Source organism: Xenopus laevis, chromosome 6L (assembly GCF_017654675.1).
Source record: "Xenopus laevis strain J_2021 chromosome 6L, Xenopus_laevis_v10.1, whole genome shotgun sequence".
Classification (NCBI taxonomy): Eukaryota; Metazoa; Chordata; class Amphibia; order Anura; family Pipidae; genus Xenopus; species Xenopus laevis.
Window position 1 is genome coordinate 141,881,346 of NC_054381.1, and position 25,485 is coordinate 141,906,830.

The following is a 25,485-nucleotide window of genomic DNA, read 5'->3' on the forward strand; positions in this document are numbered from 1 at the left end:
CACCAGTCTAAAGTTTCAGCTTGTCAATAGCAGCAATGATCCAGGACTTTCAAACTTGTCACAGGGGGTCACCATCTTGGAAATGGTCTGCGACACTCACATACTCGGTGGGCTCTGAGCAGCTGTTGAGAAGCAAAGTTTAGGGGCTGTCACAAATTATCAAGCAGAAAATTACGTTTGTCTGTAATATAAGCTGATGCTACAGGGCTGATTATTAAATTCTGATGCTATTTGCACTGGTTTCTATGCTGCCATGTAGTAATTATCTGTATTAATTACTAATCAGCCTTATATTGTGACATTTCTATTCCATGTGTACTATATATTGTGAGTGGGTCCCTAAGCTCAGTAAGTGACAGCAGCACAGAGCATGTGCAGTGAATCAGCTGAAAAGAAGATGGGGAGATACTGGGGCATCTTTGGAGACACAGATCTTTACTGCTAAATGGCTGTGGTTCCCTTGGGCTGGTACAGGAGACCAAAACATAATGTACATTTCTAGCTACTTCTTTATTTAGGCTTTCGTTCTCCTTTAAGGATCGCTGGGAACAGCTTTGGTGGGCTTTTGGCTGCAAATATTTGCAGCATCTCTTCATTGATAAGGACACGTTCCTGCATATAGTTAAGGACCTAGACAAATTTGTTGTAGTTGTAATTCAAAACTCAAATATTTAATTATATTCACATAGAAATCTAAAAGATTGGTACCTGTGAGATGAGTTCCTCAGGAATAACAGAAGCTGGAATCACAGGCTGCGGTTGACTGCCCAAGAGACCAGAGCCCCTGTCCCTTCCCGTGCGGATAACTCTTGTTTGCCTCCGAGAATCTCTAGCACCAGCTGATGACCGCCCAGAGGATCCCCCACCACTTCCACCAACACCAGAACTCCACCTGCTTCTAAAGAAATGAGAAAAAGAAAGTACTTATCAAATCAGTATTGGGTTAAAGGAGAAGGAAAGGCTGTTTGCACTTGGGGGTGCCAAATGTTAGGCACCCCCAAGTGATTGTATTGACTTATCTGAAACCCTGGGCCGGTGCTCCTATCAGCAGAAAACTGCACCGGCCCGGGGATATACCAGTGAGCACCATGGAGAGATCTTCTTGCTGCTTCCTCTTTTTTCATGAGGTTGCGCAGTAGAGCAAAAAGCCAAACTTTAACTAAAAAGTCGGCTATTTCGTTCTACTGCACATGCGTTTGCCCAGGGAAATTTGAAGAAAGAATACACCGGAAGAGGATCGCTCCGTGGTGCTCGCTACAAAAACCCAGGGTCTGTGCAGTTTTCTGCCGATAGGAGCAGCAGCCCAGGGGTTTTTACGGTAAGTCAATACAATCACTTGGGGGTGCCCAACATTTTGCACCCCCAAGCGCTAACAGTTTACTTCCCCCTTAATGTTCGTAAATGTACAATGTAGCATATGAAAAATCCCAATATTCATTTTTTTATCACAGGCATATACAACATTCTAAATATAGCATATATTTAATCAACCCTTCTTATCTCCTGATTCATCTACTTAATTTTTCAGGGTTTAGGGAGCATATAGAATTCTATGAAAGGTCTTTCCAAAGCTGCTGGTTTAATTTAAGGCCATGCCATGTGGAAAGGGAAGCAGATGTGCCCTGCCAAATCATTTTTATCTGCTCCAGACTGTCCACTTACTATGGGAAAAAACAAGACTACTGCTCTATATCTAAAATCCATTCATAGGCTTCTGATTTTTATCGAAACTCACATTACATGGTTGTCATTGCTTTAAAGGGGTTGCTCAACTTCCAAGTACTTTAACTGTTGTACCCGAAATCTAAATTTTATGTCCCAGTCTCTAGTGTTTCAGTATGGCAGCTCAGTAATTAAAGGAGAATTCAAATCTCAAGTTAAAAAACCCCTACCCTACATAGAAACATAGAACCCCCCCTCCCTCCTCCCCCCAGCCTAGCTGGCCCCAGGCAACTGCCCCTAAGTCTTACCCCTCCGTGCAGACTCTGTCCAGCTGAGTTCACAGGCGCCATCTTCAGCCGATTCGGTAATCTTCGGAATGAGACCGACGATTCGCCAATTTTCGGCACATGCACAGTTGTCGTGAAACAGAAAACTGCTCCAACTGCGCATGCACCGATATGCCAGTCTCATCCTGAAGCGGCTGAAGATGACGAATGTGAACTCAGCTAGGCTGGGGGTGGTCTATGTAGGGTATGGGGTAGGGGTTTCTTAACTTTAGGGTTTAGTTTTCCTTTAAGGTGCAGACTGTAAACCAGTGATCCCCAACCAGTAGCTCTCCATCCCCTTGGATGTTGCTCTCAGTGTCCTCAAAGCAGGTGCTTATTTTTGAATTCCAGGCTTGGAAGCAAGTTTTATTTGCATAAAAACTAAGTATAGTGCCAAGTAAAGCCTCTTGTAGGCTGCTAGTCCACATCGTGGCTACCAAATAACCAATTATAGGCCTTATTTGGCACCCAAGGGACTTTTTCATGCTTGTGTTGCTCCCCAACTCTTTTTACATTTGAATGTGGCTCCGGGTTAAAAAAGGTTGTGGACCCCTGCTGTAAACTGTTACAATTTTGCAACATTTAGTTGATACATTTCTGGAGTATTAGCAACTATTGTATCAGTTGCTAACACAAACAGCTGCCTTTAATGAAACCCAGAGATTCTGCTCAGCAGGGACAAAGATAAGAAATGTATCAACTAAATGTATCAATTTAGAACAGTTTACAGGGTCGGAGACCCACAGTAAACGGGCAATTTCACAATCACAGAAGTTGATATTCTATGGAAAGAAAACTGCAGAGCGTGTAGACCAGAAGCCTGTTGTTTAGTACAAAGTCTGTGAAGATAAAGAGCTTCAGACTTAGCCCTATTAAACTTACCCAAGGGTGTTGCCTGCCAGTCTGCCCAGAGTTTCAGAACCAGACAGAAACCAAGGGGAGTCACTAGTCCTGCCTGGCCTGGATGTCCTTCCTGCCCCTGAGCCACTGCTCAACTTTGAACTGGAAACAAAAAATGGCAAATCAGTCAAAAGAAGAAAATAGAAATGGAAAAAGCAACAAAGTCTTGGCTGTATTGTAAAGGATGGGAGCCCAGGTCTAGAATGAAGGCATTAGACTGGCAATATACACCCTGGGAGACTGAAAGTAGCCCAAAACTTTAACACTTTTACTTTAAAGGGATTCTGTCATGATTTTTAGGATATAGTTTTTATTTCTAAATAATACTGTTTACACTGCAAATAATTCACGCAAGTGTGTTTTTTTTTTTAGTAATATCGGTGTGTAGGCAGCCCTCTCAGGTCATTTTGCCTGGTCATGTACTTTCAGATAGAGCCAGCACTTTAGGATGGAACTGCTTTCTGGCAGGCTGTTGTTTCTCCTAATCAATGTAACTGAATGTGTCTCAGTGGGACCTGGATTTTTACTATTGAATGCTGTTCTTAGATCTACCAGGCAGCTGTTATCTTGTGTTAGGGAGCTGCTATCTGGTTACCTTCCCATTGTTAAGCTGCTGGGGGGGGGATATCACTCTATGGGTGGCCATACACTATAAGATCCGCTCGTTTGGCGGCCTTAACCCGATATGCCTACTAACAGCTGGGTGTATCAGATGAATCCGAACGTTCGGCCCTGGGGTGGAACAATCAGATTACAATACTATGAATGGGCTCCGTCGGGTCGCAGGACCATTTCAACTAGCAGATGCAGTCCTGGATCGTACAAAAAAAAAAATCAAACTTGACTGATCGATATCTGGCTAGTTTTTGGCCCGATATCGATCGGGGTCTTCTGGAGAACAGATTTTTCCCTAATTTGGATCTTCATTAATTTAAGTCTACTAGAAAATCAAGCAAAAATTAAACAAACCCAACAGGCTGATTTTGCTTCCTATAAGGATTAATTATATCTTAGTTTGGATCAAGTACTGTTTTTTGTTTTTTCATTACAGAGAAAAGGACATTTTTGAACATTTGGATTATTTGGATAAAACAGTCAATGGGAGACAACCTTTCCATAACTCGTCAGTTTCTGGATAATGGGTTTCCAGATAACAGATCCCATACCTGTACTACAGAAATTACTTATAAGATAGCAGAGTTTAGCAAAGCAAAGATATGCTTTAGTTTTACTGTATCTTTCCGTAAGGGTCAGGGCATACAGGAAGATTCAGGGAGATTAGTCACCCGGCAACATTCGTTTTCCGAAGTTGCCCCATGAGGAAACTATCGGGCGACTTTGCAAATCTAAGTGCCGCGAGTGTATTAGCGCAGGCGATTCTTCATTCAAGACGGAAGGCAGTTCAGGGAGATTGTCGCCACGCAGAAGAGGCCATTAGTAGCCAGCCGACTAAATCTCCCCGAATCTGCTCGTCTGCCCCAACCCTTACACCTAGTCACTAATCCACTTCCCTTGCCCTTTGTTAGTATTTTGTAAAGAGTATATGTCATTATAGGAGAGTTTTCAAAGGAGATAAGAAGGGTTGTAGCAAGAGGAAACAACAATGAAAGTCTCATGCAAGGCAGAATCTGATAGTTAGTAACACATAACTAGCAGAGAAACAACAGAGAAAAGCAATGAAAAACCTAGGAACATGTGGATTTTTTTTTCTTTTCATTAAAAGACAAGGCAGAATGCGTTTGTAATAATAGTTCTATTTATTGTGCTCATTTTTAGCAAAGGACATTTAGGTCTATACTGCCCCTATATGGCTCAAATTAGGGATGCACCTAATCCACTATTTGGGATTTGGCCGAATCACTGAATCCTTTGTGAAAGATTCGGCCGATTACCCAAATGAATCTGAAACCTAATTTGCATTTGCATATGCAAATTAGGGGCAGGAAAGGAAAAAGTGGAAACATTGTTTTAACTTCCTTGTATTGTAAGAAAGTCACGTGATTTCCCGTCCCTAATTTACATATGCAAATTAGGCTTTGGTTTGGCCAGGTAAAAGGATTCGGCCGAAACCCGAATTTCGGTGCATCCCTAGTTAAAATGTTATTAATCTACCCTCACAATGCAAAACCTGTACCAAATAGTAACCAACAAAGGGAGAGCAAGTGTCTAAATTAAATGCAGAAATGGATAAACACTGCTTTCAGTAGAAATTACATTTACAAATAAACATTTTGAATGGTTTTAAAGTTAATGTTTATTGGAAACCTGCGTAGAATTACCTTTTGAGTTTTGGGCTGAAGGACCCCTTTAACTGTGCCATGTACATGGGAAAAACTTTATAGTCTCTCTCTGCACTGGGCACAAGTAAACTTAATGCAGTTTTTGAGACTCTGAAGCCCCAACTTCCCGTAATACCAGATTATGTTCAATTTGCTATACCATGCATGTATATCATGAAAGAATAATCACTTAACGGAAAGGCGAGAAAGGAGATCAGAAGGTTGCCAAATGAGTGGATCTTAACCGGACAAGCTCACCAAAAGCAGGGCGATATTGGGTTAGGGTAAGGCCACACGAGGAGATTCGGGGAGATTTTGTTGCCTGTCGACTAATCGCCTCGTCTTTTGAGCAACTATCTCCCCGAACTGCCTCAGCGTTTTTCCACATAGGCTGCAATGAAAAGTCGCCTGTGCTAATGCACACGCGGCGATGTGTTTTCTATAGTCGCCCGAAGTTGTCTCGCTGAGGCGACAAAATCTCCCTGAATCTCCTCGTGTGGACTAGCCCTTAATCCTAAAATTCGGCCCCAGGGCCAAACAATAGGATTACAATGAAGTAAATGGGCGACAACGGGACAACTACCGCATCAACTAGCCAATATGGTCCTCGATTGCCAAGAGAAATCAAATCTACCCCATCGATTGGGGGATATCGATTGGGGAGACACGTGGGAACGTCACATACACGAGCAGATAAAATGCAGAATTGATCTAAAGGAATGATATCGGCAGATTTAATTTGCCCGTGTATGGTCACCCTAAGCAATAGAATGGACTGTTAAATCGTAATTGTTCAGATGAGCACAGAGCAATTATGTATTATTATACAGCAGGGTATATATTACCTTTAAAATAAATTGGACTTCAAAAAAGTGGGGTTCATTTATAAACAATGGGTACAGTTGTACCTGAGTAGCAACCCATAGAAATCAATTTGTAGCTGGCTTTTTCAGCCAGCTACAGGTTAAAGGAACAGTAACACCAAAAAAAATTATGTTTTAAAGTAATAAAAATATCATGTAGTGTTGCCCTTCATCAGTTTGCTTCAGAAACACTACTATAGTTCATATAAACAAGCTGCTGTGTAGCAATTGTGGAAATTGAAAAAAGGCTATATTGCACAGGTTAAATAGTGGATAACAGATAACACCATTATGTTCTACAGAGCTTATCTGCTGTGTAACCTGAGGCTTTTCTCCTTAGAATTGCTGCCCCCATTGCTACACAGCAGCTTATTTATATAAACAATAGTAGTGTTTCTGAAGCAAACACACTGGTTTTACAAGTGCAGGGCAACACTGTATCATATTTCTATTATTTTAAATCAATTTAATTTTTTGACGTTACTATTCCTTTAAACAATGAAAGCCAACATTAGATTGAATGCCACGGGATACTGCCCAAGTGCAAATTTGCCCATTGTGTATAAATGAGCCCCTTTAAATCAAAGATGTCCATCAGCCATGAAATGTGACCTCTCATAACACAGCTAACTGTGCTTTGCTGAATACCCAATGCCTACAGAAAAGGTCATCTTTCCCAGCAAAGAGAGTAAGACATTTAAGAAGGACAGACCTAAATACTTATTTCTGAAGTCTAACCCTTACTATTTTATGAATTGCTCACAGAAGATGCCTTACCCGTCATTATTTTCAGGTTTGCTTAATTCCAGTCTGTCTGGTTGCACTGAGAAACCAATTCGACAAATTCTTCCATCCTAAAAAAAAAACCGGTTGATGAAAAAAATGGGTTTAAATCTGGAAAAATATGTAAAGTACTTCTTAAATAAAATTGTCACAATACCTCTAAAAGGAAAGCAGCATGATTGGGTCCAACCACACACTGTTTTATAGTGGTCTGTTCAAGTACGTTCAGAGGGGGGTGGCTGCAGCAGGAAAGAAAGGAAAACAAAAATCAGACATTTATATAAAGTAAAATCTCCTATGAGGCCGGTTGTTCACCTGTGAAATAATTTTTAGTACAATGTAGAGAGTGATAAGCAAGTCAATTTTCAATTGGTCTTCATTTTTATTATTTCTGGGGGTTTGAATGTTTTTGTTCAGCAGCTCTCACATTTGGAATTTCAGCATCTGTCTGGTTGCTGTGGTTCAAATCACCCTAGCAACCAGACTTTGGTTTGAATGATACACTGGAATAGAAGTAGGAGAAGGCCTAAATAGAAATATAATCAAAAGAAACAATACATGTGCAGGCTCACAGAGCAATAGTTTTGTTTTACGGATTAGGGACCCCTATTTGAAAGCTAGAAAGTCAGAAGAAGGCAGTAAATAATTCAAAAGCTATAATAAAAAAAAATGAAGACCAGGTGAAATGTTATTATGAATGGGTCATGCTATGACATACTAAAAGTAATGTTAAAGGTAAACTACCCCTTCAAATGCAGTAGTTGTCTATCATGGCTCCCATTAGCTTATAATTAGGTTATAGATATATGAGCTGTTTTAAGCATTATATCTTTATAGAGACCTACATTGTTTGAGAGGTATAGTTTTCCTTTAAATGCAACGACCGATGTTTGTCTTAACATAGTATTTATTTTTACCTTTCTGTGCTCTGCAGTAGATAACACATGGCATAGGGGATTGGGTCAAGTGGTTTATAAAAGCTGAATGCAAATAAAAGTCAAGCAAACCATAGTATGTTACTTTAACAGTCCCCCGTCTGTAAGTCGGGTGTATGTAACTCGAGGACTCCCTGTATATACAAGGCAAAGGTGAGAACACCTATAGAAATCAAATGTCTGGGTGCTGATTAGTAATTGTAAGAAATTAACAAAAAATAGAGAACTAACAGGTGTTCGACAACAACACAAAAGTGTTTTCATTGAAAAGAAATATATACTGTATTGTAAGCGATGTGCTTGAAATGACCGTGATTATGTATATTTTTTGCCAGTATCAAAGCTGGTAAAGCGTGAACTCCAGGGAAAATGTACAGAGTTGCAGCAAGTAAAGCTGGCCATAGACGCAAAGATCTGATCATACCAATCTTCGATTCGTACGATTTTGGGACCGTGTGTGGATTGTCCCAACATTTGTCTTGCCATGACGATTGGTAGTTCAGTCGATCGGACAGGTTAGAAGATTTCTGTCGGCTGACGATATTATCTCTGCATGTATTGACTATCTGACATTATCAGTGGGAGACCAGCTTTTGTCGGACATGTATTCGTGCGATTGCTGTCAGGGCAGAACGTCGCCTGATCTGTTCTTTTACTACTTTATTTAAACTGAAGGTTAGTGGCAGGTCGGGAGATTGGGATGTCTGATTGTTCGTCAGATATTGCAGGTAAATCTGCACGTCTATGGCCACCTTAAGGCCGTGTTTGTTTGCCCACTTAGGAAAAGCCAGATAAATGGGACCCTGAGTGAATGGAGGACAGCAGGGTGGGCCCTCAATTCCATGCTCCATTGAGTGTTTTCAGCTGCCCAGTTTCAGGTAGCCGTCTGCTGAGGCTGCAGGTAAGCAGCAAATAAAAGAGGTGTGGGATTACATATAAATGTCTCTGGAGACCCCCCTGTGCTGGAGGAGGGTGTGAAAATGTGGACACCACATTGGGAGGTGTGGTGTTGCCAGAAGGTGAGCCAGGCCAGAAGCTGGTGAATTTGTATCCCTGGGGATCAGTGAGAAGCCTCATTATTCCAGAGTGTGGAAGCTGCTCTGAATGGGGAGATCCCCACGGAGAGGGAAAGTTTGAATGTGCAATGCTGAAATGCTAATGAACTGTATTCCTGTGTGTTTATGTTGGAAAAAGCTTAGAGAAATAAACCTGTGCATTGCTAAACCTGTGTATTTTTGCTCCCGATCCTCTGCTAAACCTGCCTACCATTGCAAATTAGAAATATATCTATCTATATATATCTATATCCTGCAGACAAAGGGGGAGGCATTGTCATCATGAATTACACAGACTATCGGAATGAGGTACTTAGACAATTAAATGATACATTGGTATATAAGAAATTGTACAATAATCCAGTTAATGGTTTTAAGATTGACATTAAACAAGTACTAAATTACGCTATGAAACAAAAATGGATCACGGAAACAGAAAGACAATATCTTTCACAGAAGTATCCAGTGTGTCCCGTTTTATATTGTCTTCCTGAGATCCATATGGATCTGTGTAACACCCCCCCCCCCCGGTAGGCCTATTGTCTTGTCCAAGGACAGTTTATTGTACCCTATTAGACTCTACCTGGACCATCATCTTCAGGGTATAGTCCAGGTTTTGCCACATTATTTAGAGGATACACAACAACTGCTGGGCATTATATCTGACCTAATTCTTACCAGAGGGACCAATCATATTGGCGAGTCTTGATGTTTGCAGTCTGTACACAATTATTCCCCATCAGCAAGGAGTGGAGGCAGTACATTGGGCACTTGAAATTCTGCTACATGAGGGCCAACCAATTGAATTTATTTGCCAACTCTTAGAATTAGCACTGAAATACAATTATTATTTACAGAAAGAGGGTACGTCAATGGCTCCTGCATATGCCAGTTGTTATATGGCCTTCTACGAACAACATAATATTATACCTGAATTTGGAGAGTCCCTTTTACTATACCTACGCTACATTGACAATATACTCGGGGGCGGGGGCAAGAGATTGAGCTGTTAAACATGGTGGGAAGTCTGAACACTTTAGATTCCCCAGTAAAATTTACAATTACACATGATGTACAACATATCAAATTTTTGGATGTCAATATATTTAGGCTAAAAAATGGCCTGGGATACAAGTTATTTTGTAAGCCCACCAATAGAAATACACTTATACTCTACCAGTTTCCATCCACCCAGTTCCAAAAAGGTAGTCCCTTTTTCACAGTTTTTACGGACCATGAGAAATAACTAACCGGGACATTTGTGAAAAGCAATATAGAAAAGGCTAAGTGCACACTGTGTGCCTTTTTTCAAAAAAATAAATAAATCAAATTAGGTTTTTTTAAAAAAATTTTTATCACATATTAAAAAAGGGTCAACTTTTGGTCCTTTCCCAGGACCTTTATGCTGGTCGAGGTTATCTATGAGGCACTCAGACCTCTGCTTCATATTCACTGCCATACCCCTTTGGGGTTGTGACACACAGGCAGATTCGGGGAGATTTAGTCGCCTGGCGACTAATCGCCTCTTCTTCTGGGCGACAATCTCCCTGAACTGCCTTCATGTGTCTTCCTGTCCACTGTAATGAAAAGTCGCCTGCGCTAAAGCACACAAGGCGTTTCGCTTTCCGAAGTCGCCCGAAGTTTCCTCGTGAGGCAACTTCAGAAAACAAGCACCGCGTGTGCTTTAGTGCAGGCGACTTTTCATTATAGTGGACACGCAAAGGCAGTCCGGGGAGATTGTCACCCAGAAGAGGCGATTAGTCGCCAGGAGACTAAATCTCCCTGAATCTGCCCGTGTGTCACAACCCATAGAGTACACCTGGGCTGTATTAGCACAATTTGGAGTGCTCATATTACATGGATACCCACAAATCTGATTTGCAAACTAAGAAAATAAAATGGATTTCTTCCTACCTGCTTAAATTGTATTTGTTCAGCTTTTCAGAAACTTCTCTCAGCCTGCGAATACAAAAAGGAAGAGTAATGAGAAAAACTTACACCATGACACCGTTTGCAATATTTGAGAGAGTAAAAGAGAGAAAAGAACTGTTAAAATTGAGTCTCTGTTATAAGATGCCAAACACCCAAGATCAGGACTCTGGAATTCTCACCACCATTACCATCTCCCAAGTTTATTCCTTTGTAGTCTCATCACTTATTTAAAAAAAAAAAAAAAAAAAAGCCAAAAGGTTATGCAGCACTGAAAAGGCAAGGAACTTCACTGCCTCTCTCAAATAATGGATTTATTTTGACTTCGCATTTGAGATTCAGCAAGCCTTGAGACACATGAAAGATAATAGTATTCCTGAAATAGTTTTATGTAATGTTTATGTACAGGCTATAAGTGAACCCAGGCTCCCTGTTGTGCATTATTCTGCTCTGCCCAGCTGCCCATGAAACACATCCATCAGTCTGCTTTCTGTAAGGGGTATATAACAAAGCAATGGAAAATGACGAGAAAAGTTGTGGCTCGGACAGACTAAAGCTCCCAATAGACGCGACTATTTTTCTTGCCGAACGACCGATTTTAGGAAAGTCCGACCAATCCTTCAAAATTATCGTGCGGTTAGTGGGATTCGAACGATCGTACATCTTACGATTTTTCAGCCAACATCGGTCAGGAAATTGATCGGCCAGGTTTAAAAAAATCTTTGTCGGTCCCAGTGCAATCTATCTATGTTTGCAGGGCCAAGCAGGCAGCTCCCCTTTGTTTTCCCGGCAAATTGGTCTTTTTAGTTGATGGTAAATTCGTACGATCCTTCCGAGAAAATCGTGGTCTCACGATGAGGATCTGATCTTTTAAAAATCTATGCCCAGCTTAAGTTATAGAAGCTGAAAATTGATTATACATTAGCCAACACGGGGAGGCACATTTATCAAGGGTAAAATTTCGGATTCATGTGCGTTTAAAACTCAAATTCGACCAATAAAAATTTATTAATAAAATCGAATTTTCAATTCGAATTGAAATCGACCTGAAACGAATTTGAATTAGAGAAACTCGATTAGTTTTTTTCCTCTGAAAAAACTCGAATGTCAGGAAGGCTACAAACATCACCTAATTGATCTCTTCCATTGACTTATACAGCCATTCGGCAGGTTTCAGGTGGCGAATAGTCGAGATCGTCGAAAGGGCCTGGGTATGATGAATCTCGAGATTCGAATTAAAACTCGAATCGAGATTGGATAATTCACAATTCAAATTTGAGCGTTTTGACCGAAGAAAAATTACAATTTTCACTTCTGCCCCTTAGTATTGTCTCACAGATCTAACAGGTCAAATGGTCACATACTGTCCCAATTTGGCCACGCACATTAATAGCTGGAGGCACCTGTGATCTTAGTTATGGTTTTGGTACAGGTATGGGATCAGTTATTCAGGAACCCATTATCCAGAAAGCTCATAATTAAGGAAAGGCCAGGCTTAGACTGTAAGCTCTACGGGGCAGGGACCTCCTTCCCACTATGTCTCTTATCACATAGCACTTAAGCTCTTTGTCCTATGATTCTGTATATATTTATTTTGCGATTTGTCTCCCCCATGTATATTTGTATATATATATATATATATTGTACTTTTATGCACTGTACAGCGCTGCGGCTCTTTAACAGCGCTTTACAAATAAAGTTATACATAGAAACATCTCCCATAAACTCCATTTTATCCAAATAGCAATTTTTTTAAATTGATTTTCTCTTTCTCTGTAATAAAACAGTAGCTTGTACTTGATACAAACTAAGATATAATTAATCCTTATTGGAAGCAAAACCAGCCAATTGGGTTTACATGATTTTCTAGTAGATTTAAGGTCCAAATTATAAAAAGATCCATTATCCCAAAAAAAAAAAAAAAAACCGGGTCCCATACCTGTACTACAGTTATCCACTGAGAATACAAATTATCCAAATTATTACACATTATCCAAATTATGGAAAGATCCATTATCCCGAAAACCCCAGGTCCAGTGAATTCTGGATAACAGGTCCAATACCTGTACTACAGTTACCCACTGAGCATACAGTCTACTGGATATTACAGCTTGTAAAACGGGTATCCTATGCTTGCAGTGCAAATAAAGGCTGGTGTAAAAGTCAATTATCCAAAATGCAGTTCTACTGATTCCTATAGAGGAGGCTAATCCAATCAGAAGGCTTCTGCTTAGGGAGGTCTCATTCATTTCATCATATTGGCCCTCACAGCCTCATACCCCCCCACCCGCAAAATGCTTCAGTTCATTGTTTCTATCAGTGATTGTGCAAGGGAACATTACTGTAGAACAGTGATCCCCAACCAGTGGCTCATGAGCAACATGTTGCTCTCCAACCCCTTGGATGTTGCTCCCAGTGGCCTCAAAGCAGGTGCTTATTTTTGAATTCCAGGCTTGGAGTCAAGTTTTGGTTGTATAAAAACCAGGTGCACTGCCATACAGTGCCTCAATGTAGGTTGACAATCCACATGGGGCTACTAAATGGCCAATCACAGCCCTTATTTGGCACCCTGGGAACATTTTTCATGGTAGTGTTGCTCCCCAACTCCTTTTACTTCTGAATGTTGCTCACGGGTTCAAAAGGTTGGGGATCCCTGCTGTAGATACATAGGTTGTCCCAACCAGGGGGTGAGTAGGATTTACATCACTCTAGAGCCCCAAGCGAGAAAGTGAACGCCCAATGTAGAGGCTTCTAAAGTAAAGTATTGGGGCTCTTACAGATTAGCCGCATTCCTCTATGTGTAAGAGCACTTGTGGTTTTGTACTTAGGGGTTTAGGGTATTTATTATACCAGGTAAGCAGTCTGAAGGCAATTTTAACTGTAAATGTAATGGATGTCATGGGAGTTCTGAAGTAGGGATGCATATATTTATAAATAAATATATTTGGGAATTACAAGAACAAATACATGAAGTCAGCCACATCACAATTACATTTAGTAAATATGCATGATTCTTAACTTCAAATACATGCCAACCCACTGTGTGCCATCCATGCACATCAAGAGTTTTTTAAAGGGGTGGTTCACCTTTAAGTTAATATTTAGTATGTTATAGAATTGTCAATTGTAAGCAACTTTTTAATTGGCCTTCATTGTTTATTTTTATTAGTTTTTGAATTATTTGAATAATAAAAGTTAACTTAAAGGTGAACCATCCGTCTAACCTTTTTTACCCCTCTAAAGAACTCAGATTAAGCCTGGAAAATCAGCTTGGCGACTGGTTCAGAGCCTTGAAACATTTTATTTACTGCTGTCTATTGAAGCAAGAAGTGATTGAGAATTGGATTTCAGTGCAGAATTCTACTGGAGCAGCACTATTAACTGATGCGAAAACATGTTTTCCCATGACAGGGATTGTTCACCTTTAAGTTAACTTTTAGTATGATATATAGAGTGATTCTCTGAGATAATTTGCAATTGGTTTTCATTTCAGAGCCTTGAAATTTTTTTATTTACTTCTGTCCATTGAAGAAAGAGCTTGCACCATATTAAAGGATAACTAAAGCTCAACAAAGACTTGGCTTTGGCATGTAAGACCTTAAAGGGATTGTTCGCCTGTAAATTAACTTTTAGTATGATATAGAGTGATTCTCTGAGATAATTTGCAATTGGTTTTCATTTCTTATTATTTGTAGTTTTGAGTTAGCTTTTTATTCAGCAGCTCTCGAGTTTGTATTTTCAGAAATCTGGTTGCTTGGGTCCAAATTACCATAGCAACCATGCATTGATTTGAATACAAGACTGGAATATGAATAGGAGGGAGACTGACTAGAAAGATGAGTAATAAAAAGTAGCAATAACAATAAATCTGTAGCCTTAGAGAGCATTTGTTTTTAGATGGGGTCAGTGACTCCCATTGGAAAGCTGGAAAGAATCAGAAGAAGGTGTCACATGAATACAAAACTATGAAAAAGAAAAAATGAAGACCAATTGAAAAGTTGCTTAGAATTAGCCATTCTAACACATAAAAATTAAATACATAAAATTTAAATTAAAGGTGATTTAAATTCAGGGCTTTTCTACCAGCCACAGGCCGTCACAGCCTTTTGGCAGCAAAGATCTACACTTTGCTATTCTTGTATTAAGATAAAAAAAAACACTAAAAGTCCAAATCAAATAGTAAAAACAAATGAATGGGTTTTAAAACTAATAAAGAGGGGGGAAAAAATCACTAAAGAGAGGTCAGTAAAGTAATGATTTTGTCATTTCCAGGCAGAACTCTGTGCATTCATGAAATTCCCCCTGACAAATATAGGACCCAGCAAGGATCAGTTTAAAGGGCACCAATCATGACCAAAATCATTTACTAAGTAAATACACTATGTGAAAGTTCAAGAAATCTGATTTTAGAATTGTTTGTATAATGTAAATGATCAGCTCACTATTCCTTCTGCAATATCTCCCCTATCTCCCCTGCAGTTCTAGCTGAGGCAGCCATCTTGGATTTCACTGGCTCCTCCTACCTACATCTTCCCAGCCAACTGTAGCTCTGATATCTCGCACATGCTCAGTTCAAATTCCTTGTTTACTTATCAACCCTTCTAAGCTATTTTCAAATCAGCCAAACCTGTGTGTTAGCTGCTGTACAATAGTGTTGCCACCTGCTGGAAGTTAGCAGGTGGCAGCACTTCTAGTGGATACTTCTAGTGGAGGAGTTTACTAAAACAAGGCATTCTGGGTAGAATACTCAAAGCAGTGTTACAATCTGAGCATGCTCCTGAAATTTGCACATTAGAGTCTCTGTTAGAGTCTCAATATGGCCTCCCTCAGTGAAAGAACCCATTTGACAAAGTAAGGGATTTTTTTTAAAAACCTGCAGTTTTTTTAAAAAAAACTACATATGTAGTTTGATTAAACGTGTTTAGCTTGTACTGGTCAGATTGTTAATTTGTGTTTGATTTTGGCTGTGATAGGTGCCCTTTAAGGCATATTGAAACGAATTTGTTAGGCAAGCAAGAACAGTGGGCAGTGAGTCTGAAAATGTTCCATGGGTCCCACTATGCATAACTAGGGATGCACAGAATCCAGGATTCTGCCTTTTTCAGCAGGATTCGGCCAAATCCTTTTGCCTGGCCGAACCGAATCCAAATCATAATTTGCATATGCAAATTATAGGTGGAGAGGGAAATCTTATGACTTTTTGGTCACAAACCAAGGAATTAGAAAATGTTTTCCCCTTCCTACCCCTAATTTGCATATGCAAATTAGGATTCAGCCGAATCTTTTTCGCAAAAAAGGGTAATTCCTATAGCCAACCATAAAGTCAAAAGAAACCCTTTACTCAAAGTTCTGAATTACAGAAAAGCCATCTCCTATAGACTCCATTTTATCCAAACAAATAAGATATTGAAAAAGGATTTCCTTTGTCCTCAGTAACAATGAAACAGTAACTTGTACTTGATCCAAACTAACATAATTAATCCTTATTGGAAGCAGAACCAGTCAATTGGGTTTATTTAAGGTCCATATGATTTTCTAGTAGACTTAAGGTATGAAGATCCAAATGACAGAAAGATCAAATATCCGTAAAACCCCGGGTCCCGAGCATTCTAGATAACAGGTCCCGTACCTATATTTGCATTAGCAGAATAAAAAGTTCCATAGCACATCATGTAAAGGTAAGATATTGGGGGCATGGGGTAATGGTAAAACTCCTGCCCCAATAAAGAAAAATAAACAAGTAACTAGCACAGAGGTAGTAGTTGTGGTATCCTTCTCCAGAATCAGCACCTGTTTTCCATAAAATAGCTGGTCCTAACCTTCATTTCCTCAGCTTATAAAGAGAGGGGAGAGTGCTGATGCAACCGGAGGATCAAGTACAGCCAGGGAAATCTCCAATATACTTTAATTAAAACATGTCTAATGTTTTTATAGGAAACCTGACTGTATGCAGAGAAATTGCCCCTTCGTTTTACTTGCTGTGACTGCTGCAGATAGGAAACTTCAGACAGCCCCTAGCTGTTCTGCAGTGAAACAATCATACTTTCAAATAGGGGGAGAATTGACCTGTGCTATTTTGATAATTTATGACTATCCCTAAGCTTAGCCTGCCAACAGAAGCCCAGACCACACTGAGCATGTGCATGGTCTTGGTCTCACCGTAGGTGCTTTAGCGCAGGCGATTTTTCATCATAGCGGACGGGAAGACACGCAAAGTTTGGGGAGAATGTCACCCAGAAGAAGAGGCGATTAGTCGCCAGGCAACTAAATCTCCCCGAATCTGCCCGTGTGTCACAAGCCTTAAAGGAACAGTAACACCAAAAAATGTTTTTAAGTAATGAAAATATCCTGTAGTGTTGCCCTGCACTGGTAAAACGGATGTTTGCTTCAGAAACACTACTATAGTTCATATAAACAAGCTGCTGTGTAGCAATGGTGGAAATTGAAAAAAAGGCTATATGGCACAGGTTAAATAGTGTATAACAGATAACACCATTATGTACTATATAGGGATGCACCAAATCCAGGATTCGGTTTGGAATTCAGCCAGGATTTTGCCTTTTTCAGCAGGATTCGGCCAAATCCTTGTGCCTGGCCGAACCCGAACCCTAATTTGCATATGTAAATTAGGGAAATCACGTGACTTTTCATCACAAAAGAAGAATTTTTTCCACTTTTTCCTTTCCTGCCCCTAATTTGCATATGCAAATTAGGATTCAGTTCAGTTCGGTCGAATCTTTCACCAAGTATTCGGGGATTCAGCCGAAAGCCAAATAGTGGATTCGGTGCATCCCTAGTTCTACAGAGCTTATCTGCTGTGTAACCGGAGCCTTTTCTCCTTTGAATGACTTCCCCCATTACTACACAGAATCTTATTTATAGAAATAGTAGTGTTTCTGAAGCAAACAGCAGTTTTACTAGTGCAGGGCAACACTGCACTATATTTGTATTACTTTAAAACACTTACTTTTTGATGTTACTGTTCCTTTAACAAGTTACAAGATGGTGACCCACTGTGGCCAACTTTGAAAGCATAAATCATTGGTTTAATTAGGCTTCTGGTGCAGTAAGTTCATGGTTATGTTTAGTACACAAAATACAGCATTTCTAGCATTATTCTATTTTAGACTTTAGTTCCCCTTTAATCGACAAGCATGCCGAGTCCCGTCATACATCAGACAATTCTGATGCCCCAAACTAATCCACATCTTTTCTTCACAGTTAAACTTGCCTATGTTTATCAGCAAGGACCTGTCTACTCAAATAAGTATACATTCAGGATAGAATTTCTAAACAGAAATCATTGTTGCCCACAAAAAAGTAAATGTCTTAAACTGGCCATAGACGCAAAGATTACGTGGTACGAAACAAAGGTTTGTATGATTTTCAGACCGTGTGTGAATTTTTCATACCTCTGAGATGCACCGAATCCACTTTATTTTGGATTCGGCCGAACACCCGAATCCTTCACGAAAGATTCGGCCGAATACCGAACCGAATCCGAACCCTAATTTGCATATGCAAATTAGGGGTGGGAAGGGGAAAACATTTTTTACTTCCTTGTTTTCTGACAAAAAGTCACAATTTCCCTCCCCGACGCTAATTTACATATGCAAATTTGGGTTGGGATTCGGTTCGGCCAGGAACAAGGATTCGGCTGAATCCTGATGAAAAAGGCCGAATCATGGCCCAATTCTGAACAGTGCATCCCTATGTAGTACATAATGGTGTTATCTGTTATCCACTATTTACATGCATATGCAAATTAGGATTCGGCTGAATCCTGCTGAAAAAGGCTGAATCCTGGCCGAATCCCGAACCGAATGCTGGATTCGGCGCATCCCTACTCTTTATCGTACCGTGGCAATCCGCCGTTTAGTCAATGGGACAGGTTAGAAGATTTCTGTTGGCTAATGATAATATCTCTGTACGTATCTGACAATATCAGTGGGTGACTGTCACTAGTATTTGTCAGATATAACATTCATACGATCGCTGTCAATTAATGGCCAGAACATCACCTGACTTGTTCTTTTCCCCCACTTATTTTAATCTGAATGGTTAGTTGTAGGTCAGGATATAATAAAAAAAAAATATATAAAAATCTGCATGTCTACGGTCATCTTTAGAAACAAACATCTGTAGTCTAAAGGGGTGGTTCACCTTTAAGTGAACTTTTAGTATTTTATAGAAAGGCCAATTCTGAACAACTTTTCATTTGGTCTTCATTATTTACTTTTTATAATTTCACGATTATTTTACTTTTTCAGCTTTCAAATGGAGGTCACTGACCCCATCTAAAAAACAATTGCTCTGTAATGCTACAAATTCATTGTTATTGCTTTATTTTACCATTACTTTTTCACTTGGTCTTTATTATTTACCTTTTAAGGTTTTGCAATGATTTTACTTGTTGACTATTTTCAGCTTTCAAATGGGAGGTCACTGACCCTTTTAAAAAAAAAACAAATGCTCTGTAAGGCTACAAATTCAGTTAATGCTACTTTTTATTACTCATATTTCTTTTCAGGCCCTCTCAATCATATCCTGGTCTCTTATTCAAATCAATGCATGGTTGTTAGGGTAATTAGGACCATAGCAACCACATTCCTGGAAATAGGAAACTGGAGAGCTGCTGAATAAAAAAAGCTAAATATCTCAAAAGCTACAACTAATAAAAAATGAAAGCCAATTGTGTCAGAATACTACTCTCTACATCATACCAAAAGTGTGAACAACCCCTATAACTAGGCACTATTCATATTTTCAAAGGAAATATCACATGCTTTTTTTCAGTTCAGCAATCCAAAAACAAAGTGCTATTTCAGCTAGCATTCAGTAAGAAAATATAGACCTAATACAATGACTATTAGACATATAATGGGGGTTATGTAATAAAAGGCACTAAGTTTGCCCAGGTGCAGTAAACCATAGCAACCAATCAGAAGGTAACATTTACTAGTCACCTGTTTAAAAGCAAAGATCCTATTGGTTGCTACAGGTAACTGATTCTAGGGAAAACTTAGCGCCTTTTATTACATATGGGGGGGGGGGGAGAAAGCAATATGGACACAGTAATCAAATGACCTGGTCTATAACTGCTCAAAAATCAAGTTTACAGTTGCAGTTACATATGGCAGGGATTAGTCATGCAATGCACAGATTCCTGTTTATAAGAGTAATGCCAGTTACACTTAGAGAATATGATGTAAATACAGCACTAGTAGGTGATGTGGAGGATGCAGTAAGAGGCTGGGCCTCTTCAACCAAACACCAGCAAAACATGTCAAGCAGGTACAGCATGAACTTAAAGGGATACTGTCATGGGAAAAACATTGTTTTCAAAACACATCAGTTAATAGTGTTGCTCCAGCAGAATTTTGCACTGAAATCCATTTCTCAAAAGAACAGATTTTTTTTATATTTAATTTTAAAATATGACATGGGGCTAGACATATTGTAAATTTTCCAGCTGCCCCTAGTCATGTGACATCTGCTCTGATAAACTTCAGTCACTCTTTACTCCCAGCAGCCTAACAACAGAATAATGGGAAAGTAACCAGATAGCAGCTCCCTAACACAAGATAACAGCTGCCTGGTAGATCTAAGGGTTCAAGCACACGGGCAGATTCAGGGAGATTTAGTCGACTGGCGATTAATCGCCTCTTCTGCAGGGCAACAATCTCCCCAAACTGCCTTCCCCCTGCCTGCTGTAATGAGAAGACGCCATCGCCAATGCACTCACTGCGCTGGAAAGTTCGGGCGACTTTGGAAATCAAATCGCTGCGAATGCATTGGTGCTGGCATTTTGTCATTATAGCAGGCGGCAGGCAGGGGGAAGGCAGTTTGGGGAGATTGTTGCCACGCAGAATAGGCAATTAGTCGCCAGGCTACTAAATCTACCCGAATCTGCCCGTGTGCTTGAACCCTTAGAGCAGAAACACACGCAAATATTCAGGTAGATTTAGTCGCCTCTTCTTCAGGCATCTATTCTACCTGAACTGCCTTCCCACTAGCTAGAATCAGCAAGTGGATGAGATATTACATGTGCTCTTTATATAAAAGTAAGGCTATTATCACACACTTCATTCACTGCTCAGGAATGCAGGGCGCTAAGTGCAGCCAAATATTTTTGCCAAAGTAGCTCAGTGTCATCACATAACACAGTAACGCACCCTTTTCTAGCCACGTGCAGAAGCACTAGATACAATGCATCTGATTCAGGAAGCATACTGAACTATACTCCATCTGCTGCTTAAAGGAAAACTATACCCCCAATGTAAGTCGCTATAAAAAGATATAAAACAGCTCATATGTAAAACGCTGCTTCATGTTAACAAACCATTTTCATAATAATATACTTTTTTAGTAGTATGTGCCATTGGGTAATCATAAATTTCAGTTCAGTTGGTTTCAGATAGTTCACCAGAAATACTTTTCCCAATTACTTTCTATTTTCTATTTGTAATGTTTATTATAATAATGTAATATTGTAAAGTGTCGTCTTTCACCTTCTGAAGCAGCTCTGGTAGGGGTTGCCCTGTAAACTGTTCTAAATTGATACATTAAGTTGATACATTTCATATCTTTGTCCCTGCTGAGCAGAATCCCTAAGTTTTATTACAGGCAGCTGTTAGAATTGATACAATAGTTGCTAATATTCCACAGATGCTGCTGAGAAATGTATAAACTATTTGTATCAATGAAATGTAGCAAATTGTAACAGTTCAGATGCTCCTGGATCACTGAGCTGCCAGACAAACACAGACACTTCAATTTTGGAAAACAGTAAAAAAATAAATGGAATGCAATTGAAAAAAAAAAAAAAAAGTCTTTGTTTATGGTGAACAATCTGAAAACAACTGAAAAAAAGTTGATAGGTGAACAACCCCTTTAAAGAAGAACTAAACCCCCTCTACCCAAAAAAAACCCTTAAAGGGGTGGTTCACTTTTAAGGTAACTTTTATTATATTATAGATCGACCAATTCTAAGCAACTTTCAATTAGTTTTCATTATTTATTTTTTATAGTTTTATAGTTATTTGTCTTTTTCTTCTGATTCTTTACAGCTTTCAAATGGGTGTCGCTGTCCCCTTCTAAAAAACAAAAAAAAAACAAATGCTCTGTAAGGCTACAAATGTATTGTTATTGCTACTTTTTATTACTGATACTTCTATTCAGGCCTCTCCTATTCATATTCCAGTCTCTTATGCAAATCAATGCATGGCTGCTAGGGTAATTTCAGTCCTAGTTACCGGATTGCTTAAAATGAAAATTGAAGAGCTGCTGAATAAAAAGCTAAAGTACTCCTAAACCTTCAATAATAAAAATAACAAAATGCAAATAATCTCAGAATATCACTCTCTACATCATACTAAGTTATCTCAAAGGCGAACAACCCCTTTAACTGCCTGGCATTGCCCCACCCCTCTCCCTATACACACTGTGCATTTGTAAAAATAAAAAAAAATAAAACTCCTTAAAAAAAAAAATAGCAGAGCTCCAGGGCACCATCTTTCACCACTTTCGGGACTCAAATATTTTCCCCAACCAAAGGTGAGGGCTAATAAAGCCTGCACTCTGGTTGTGGGTAACTAGTTTTTTTTTTTTGTTTGTTTGTTTTTTTTAATTGCCTCCCGCCAATGCTAGGTAGCTCCCGGTTCAAGCGGCCATATTGAGCTCTCTCCCAGTGTGAATGTCCCATCACTGGCAGTAAAAAAAAAAATGACTGTTACCCTCAATTAAAGTGCGGGCGCTATTGGCCCTCACCATTGGTTGGGGAAAATATTTTCACCCAACAGGTGCCCTTTAAAAAAAAGTAGAGTTATATTCTCAGCCACCTTGCAATTGGTCTGCACTTTATATGGTTTTAGCTTTTTGTTCAGCAGCTTTTGGAATTTCAGCAGCTGTCTGGTTGCTAAGGTCCAGTTTGGTCCAGCAACCAATAGAAATGCTTGATGATAAATTGTAGAAGACCTAACCAGGGAGAGATGTAATAAAAAGTAACAAGTTTCTTTATTTTCGGGAGTCACTGACTCCTATTGGACAAAGGGTAGAAGAGGAAGGAAAAAAGAAAAAAAATTAAAACCAAAGACCAAATGATAATCTGCAAAAAAAAAAAAAGTCATTCTATTAGATGAACAACCATCTCCCCCTGTCAATAGCTGACCTGGGTGATCATGTCAGTACATAAAATCAGGGATGGCTTCAGTCTGAATACACAATTCCAAGCAGATTTCTGGGAAGGCTATTGGGGATGAAACTTAACACTGCTATTTACACCAAGGCCGTATGTAAATCATAATCCTGTGTCTGTGAAGGATTTTTTTTTTTTAAGCCAAGAAAGAATGTGGAAAGATGCCAATCATAAATCAGTGTTATGGCTGCTCGGTGCACATTTCATATAACACTGAACATATTACACACCTGTGACATGCTGGGGGAGGGCTGACATGAACACAACAGGCAGCGTGTAAATTACAGTTATATTTATCTATTTGATATATAAATAGTTCTGTGCAGCCACTGACACGGACTGCGATGTAAAGGCTTCAAAATGTTAATGAGATGGTGACTTCTCATGTGTACTATTCTAGTAATCTACTCTCTAAAAGCCATTCATCCAATTGGCCTGGCAGTGGAAGAGTTAAATCGATCTCCCTACACTATATCTATAGTTCCTTTTACTAACTGGGGACTGAACTTTTACTTACATAATGACCATGAATATTGTATTAATCCCCAATATTGGATATAATTACGGGGGTTGTTCAATATTGAGTTAACTCCTAGGGGCAGATTAATTAAGGGTCGAAGTGAAAATTAAAATTTTTTTTTTTTTGATCAAAACTCTCAAATTCAAATTGTTAATAATCCAAACTCAATTCGAATTTTAATTAGAAATTCGAGATTTATCATACTCTGGCCCTTTAAGAACTCGAATTCTACTATTTGCCACCTTAAACCTGCCGAATTGCTGTATAAGTCAATGGGAGACGTTGAGGGATCAGTTTCGTGATGTTTGCAGCCTTCCTGACATTCAAGGGATTTTTTCGGAGAAACTCGAATCAAGTTTTTTTTTAACTCGATTTGAGTTTTTCGGACAATTAAATTAAAATTTTAATTGTTCGAATTTCGAGTTTATGGGAGTTTTGAAAAACTCACATGAATTCAAAATTCGACCGTGGATAAATGTACCTCCTAGTTAGTGTAAGGGAGGAACTCCACGATGCGTTTGGTGCCGACACACCGCCATGCGATGAAACCCATGCGACGTGTTGGGTGTTGTGAAGAAACAGGAAGTGAAGGAGAATCGCATGTAAGAACTACATTTATCCGACTGTCAGATGAAAACGTAGCGAGGTTAACTTCCTGTTTTTTCACAATATCGACATGTTGCATGCGATTTGTCACATGAGCATCGTGACGGCACCAAACGCATCGTGGAGTTCCTCCCTAATGTAGGGAGTGACATTCTGAGACAAGTTGCAATTGTTTTTTTATAGTTTGTGTTTTTTTAGTTATTTAGCTTTTTATTCAGCAGCTCTCCTGTTTGCCATTGCAGCAGTCTGGTTGCTAGGGTCCAAATTAGCCTAGCAACCATGCACAGATATGAATAAGAGACAGGAATATGGATAGGAGAGGGCCTGAGGAGCAATACAAAGTAGCAGTATCTGTAAATTTGTAGCCTTCGAGAGCATTTGTTTGTTTGTTTTTTTATGGGGTCAGTGACCCCCTTTTGAGTCATAAGAAAAAGGAAAAATCATTAAAAGAAACTAGAAAAACTGAAGACCAACTGAAAAGTTGCTTAGAATTGGCCATTCTATAACATACTAAAAGTTAACGTAAAGGTGAACCATCCCTTGTGCCATGAATAGCCTGAAAAACATATACCTGTAAATGGTGCAGAGTAATGTGATTTGTGTAACACGACACTTGTGTACTAGAACAAAGAATGAACCACCTATTGTAAAACACAAGGATATTAGAAGTCGCCCAGCCTTGTACCTTTATATGGTCACGGAACTGCTGGATATTATTATTATTATTATTATTATTGGAGATCAATAAGAACTGAACAGAAGGGAATAATAATATAGTGTTTAGTTGCATCATTTGCTGTCATTCAAGCAGAGAGTTCTGAGGTAAACAAATAGGTACAGGTATGGGACCGGTTATCCAGAATGCTTGGGAAGTGATGGTTTCCGGATAACGGATCTTTCCGTAATTTGGATCTTCTTGAGTTTTGCTTCCAATAAGGATTAATTATATCTTAGTTGAGATCAAGTACAAGGTACGGTTTTATTATTACAGAGAAAAAGGAAACTTTTAAAAATGTGGATTATTTGGATAAAAAGGAGTCTATGGAAGACTACCTTTCTGTAATTCGGAGCTTTCTGGATAAGGGATCGCATACCTGTACTTGCTAATAAAAAGGTTCCGGTTAATTAATGTATGGACCCCCTCTATGCACTTTATTTATAGGGGAGGAGCTTCAGACACATTGTAAATGCAGTTTCTTTTAGTTATTGACTAAACGATGTGGCCAGGGGGCTTATTATAATAAAACAAGATTATCCATAGAAGCAATTGAGCTGCACAGTCTGGAGAGCCATAAAAATGTGAGGGCCACATCTGGCCTGGGGGCCCCCAGCTGGACAGCTCAGCTTTAATTTACTGGAAGGATTCCAGACATCTGTTTTGAATTTGTATTACCCTCACACTATCCAATGCTGGAGACTAAGATAAGAGAA

The 25,485-nt window shown here is 39.4% G+C and overlaps 1 protein-coding gene across 11 annotated transcripts in view; it reads right to left on the reverse strand.

The window, feature by feature from the left end:
* Window positions 1-25,485, reverse strand: part of ubr5.L (ubiquitin protein ligase E3 component n-recognin 5 L homeolog) — a 103,118-nt gene that overhangs the window by 75,618 nt on the left and 2,015 nt on the right. For 10 of the 11 annotated variants that reach the window (XM_041566576.1, XM_041566580.1, XM_041566583.1 and 7 more), the window contains exons 2-6: window positions 10,718-10,762; window positions 6,971-7,052; window positions 6,808-6,884; window positions 2,871-2,990; window positions 709-898 (exon numbers count right to left, since the gene is read on the reverse strand). In XM_041566576.1, the coding sequence (XP_041422510.1) occupies window positions 709-898; window positions 2,871-2,990; window positions 6,808-6,884; window positions 6,971-7,052; window positions 10,718-10,762 (514 nt within the window). The remainder of the gene's footprint in view (window positions 1-708; window positions 899-2,870; window positions 2,991-6,807; window positions 6,885-6,970; window positions 7,053-10,717; window positions 10,763-25,485) is intronic. The other variant, XM_041566575.1, reaches the window with a different exon arrangement.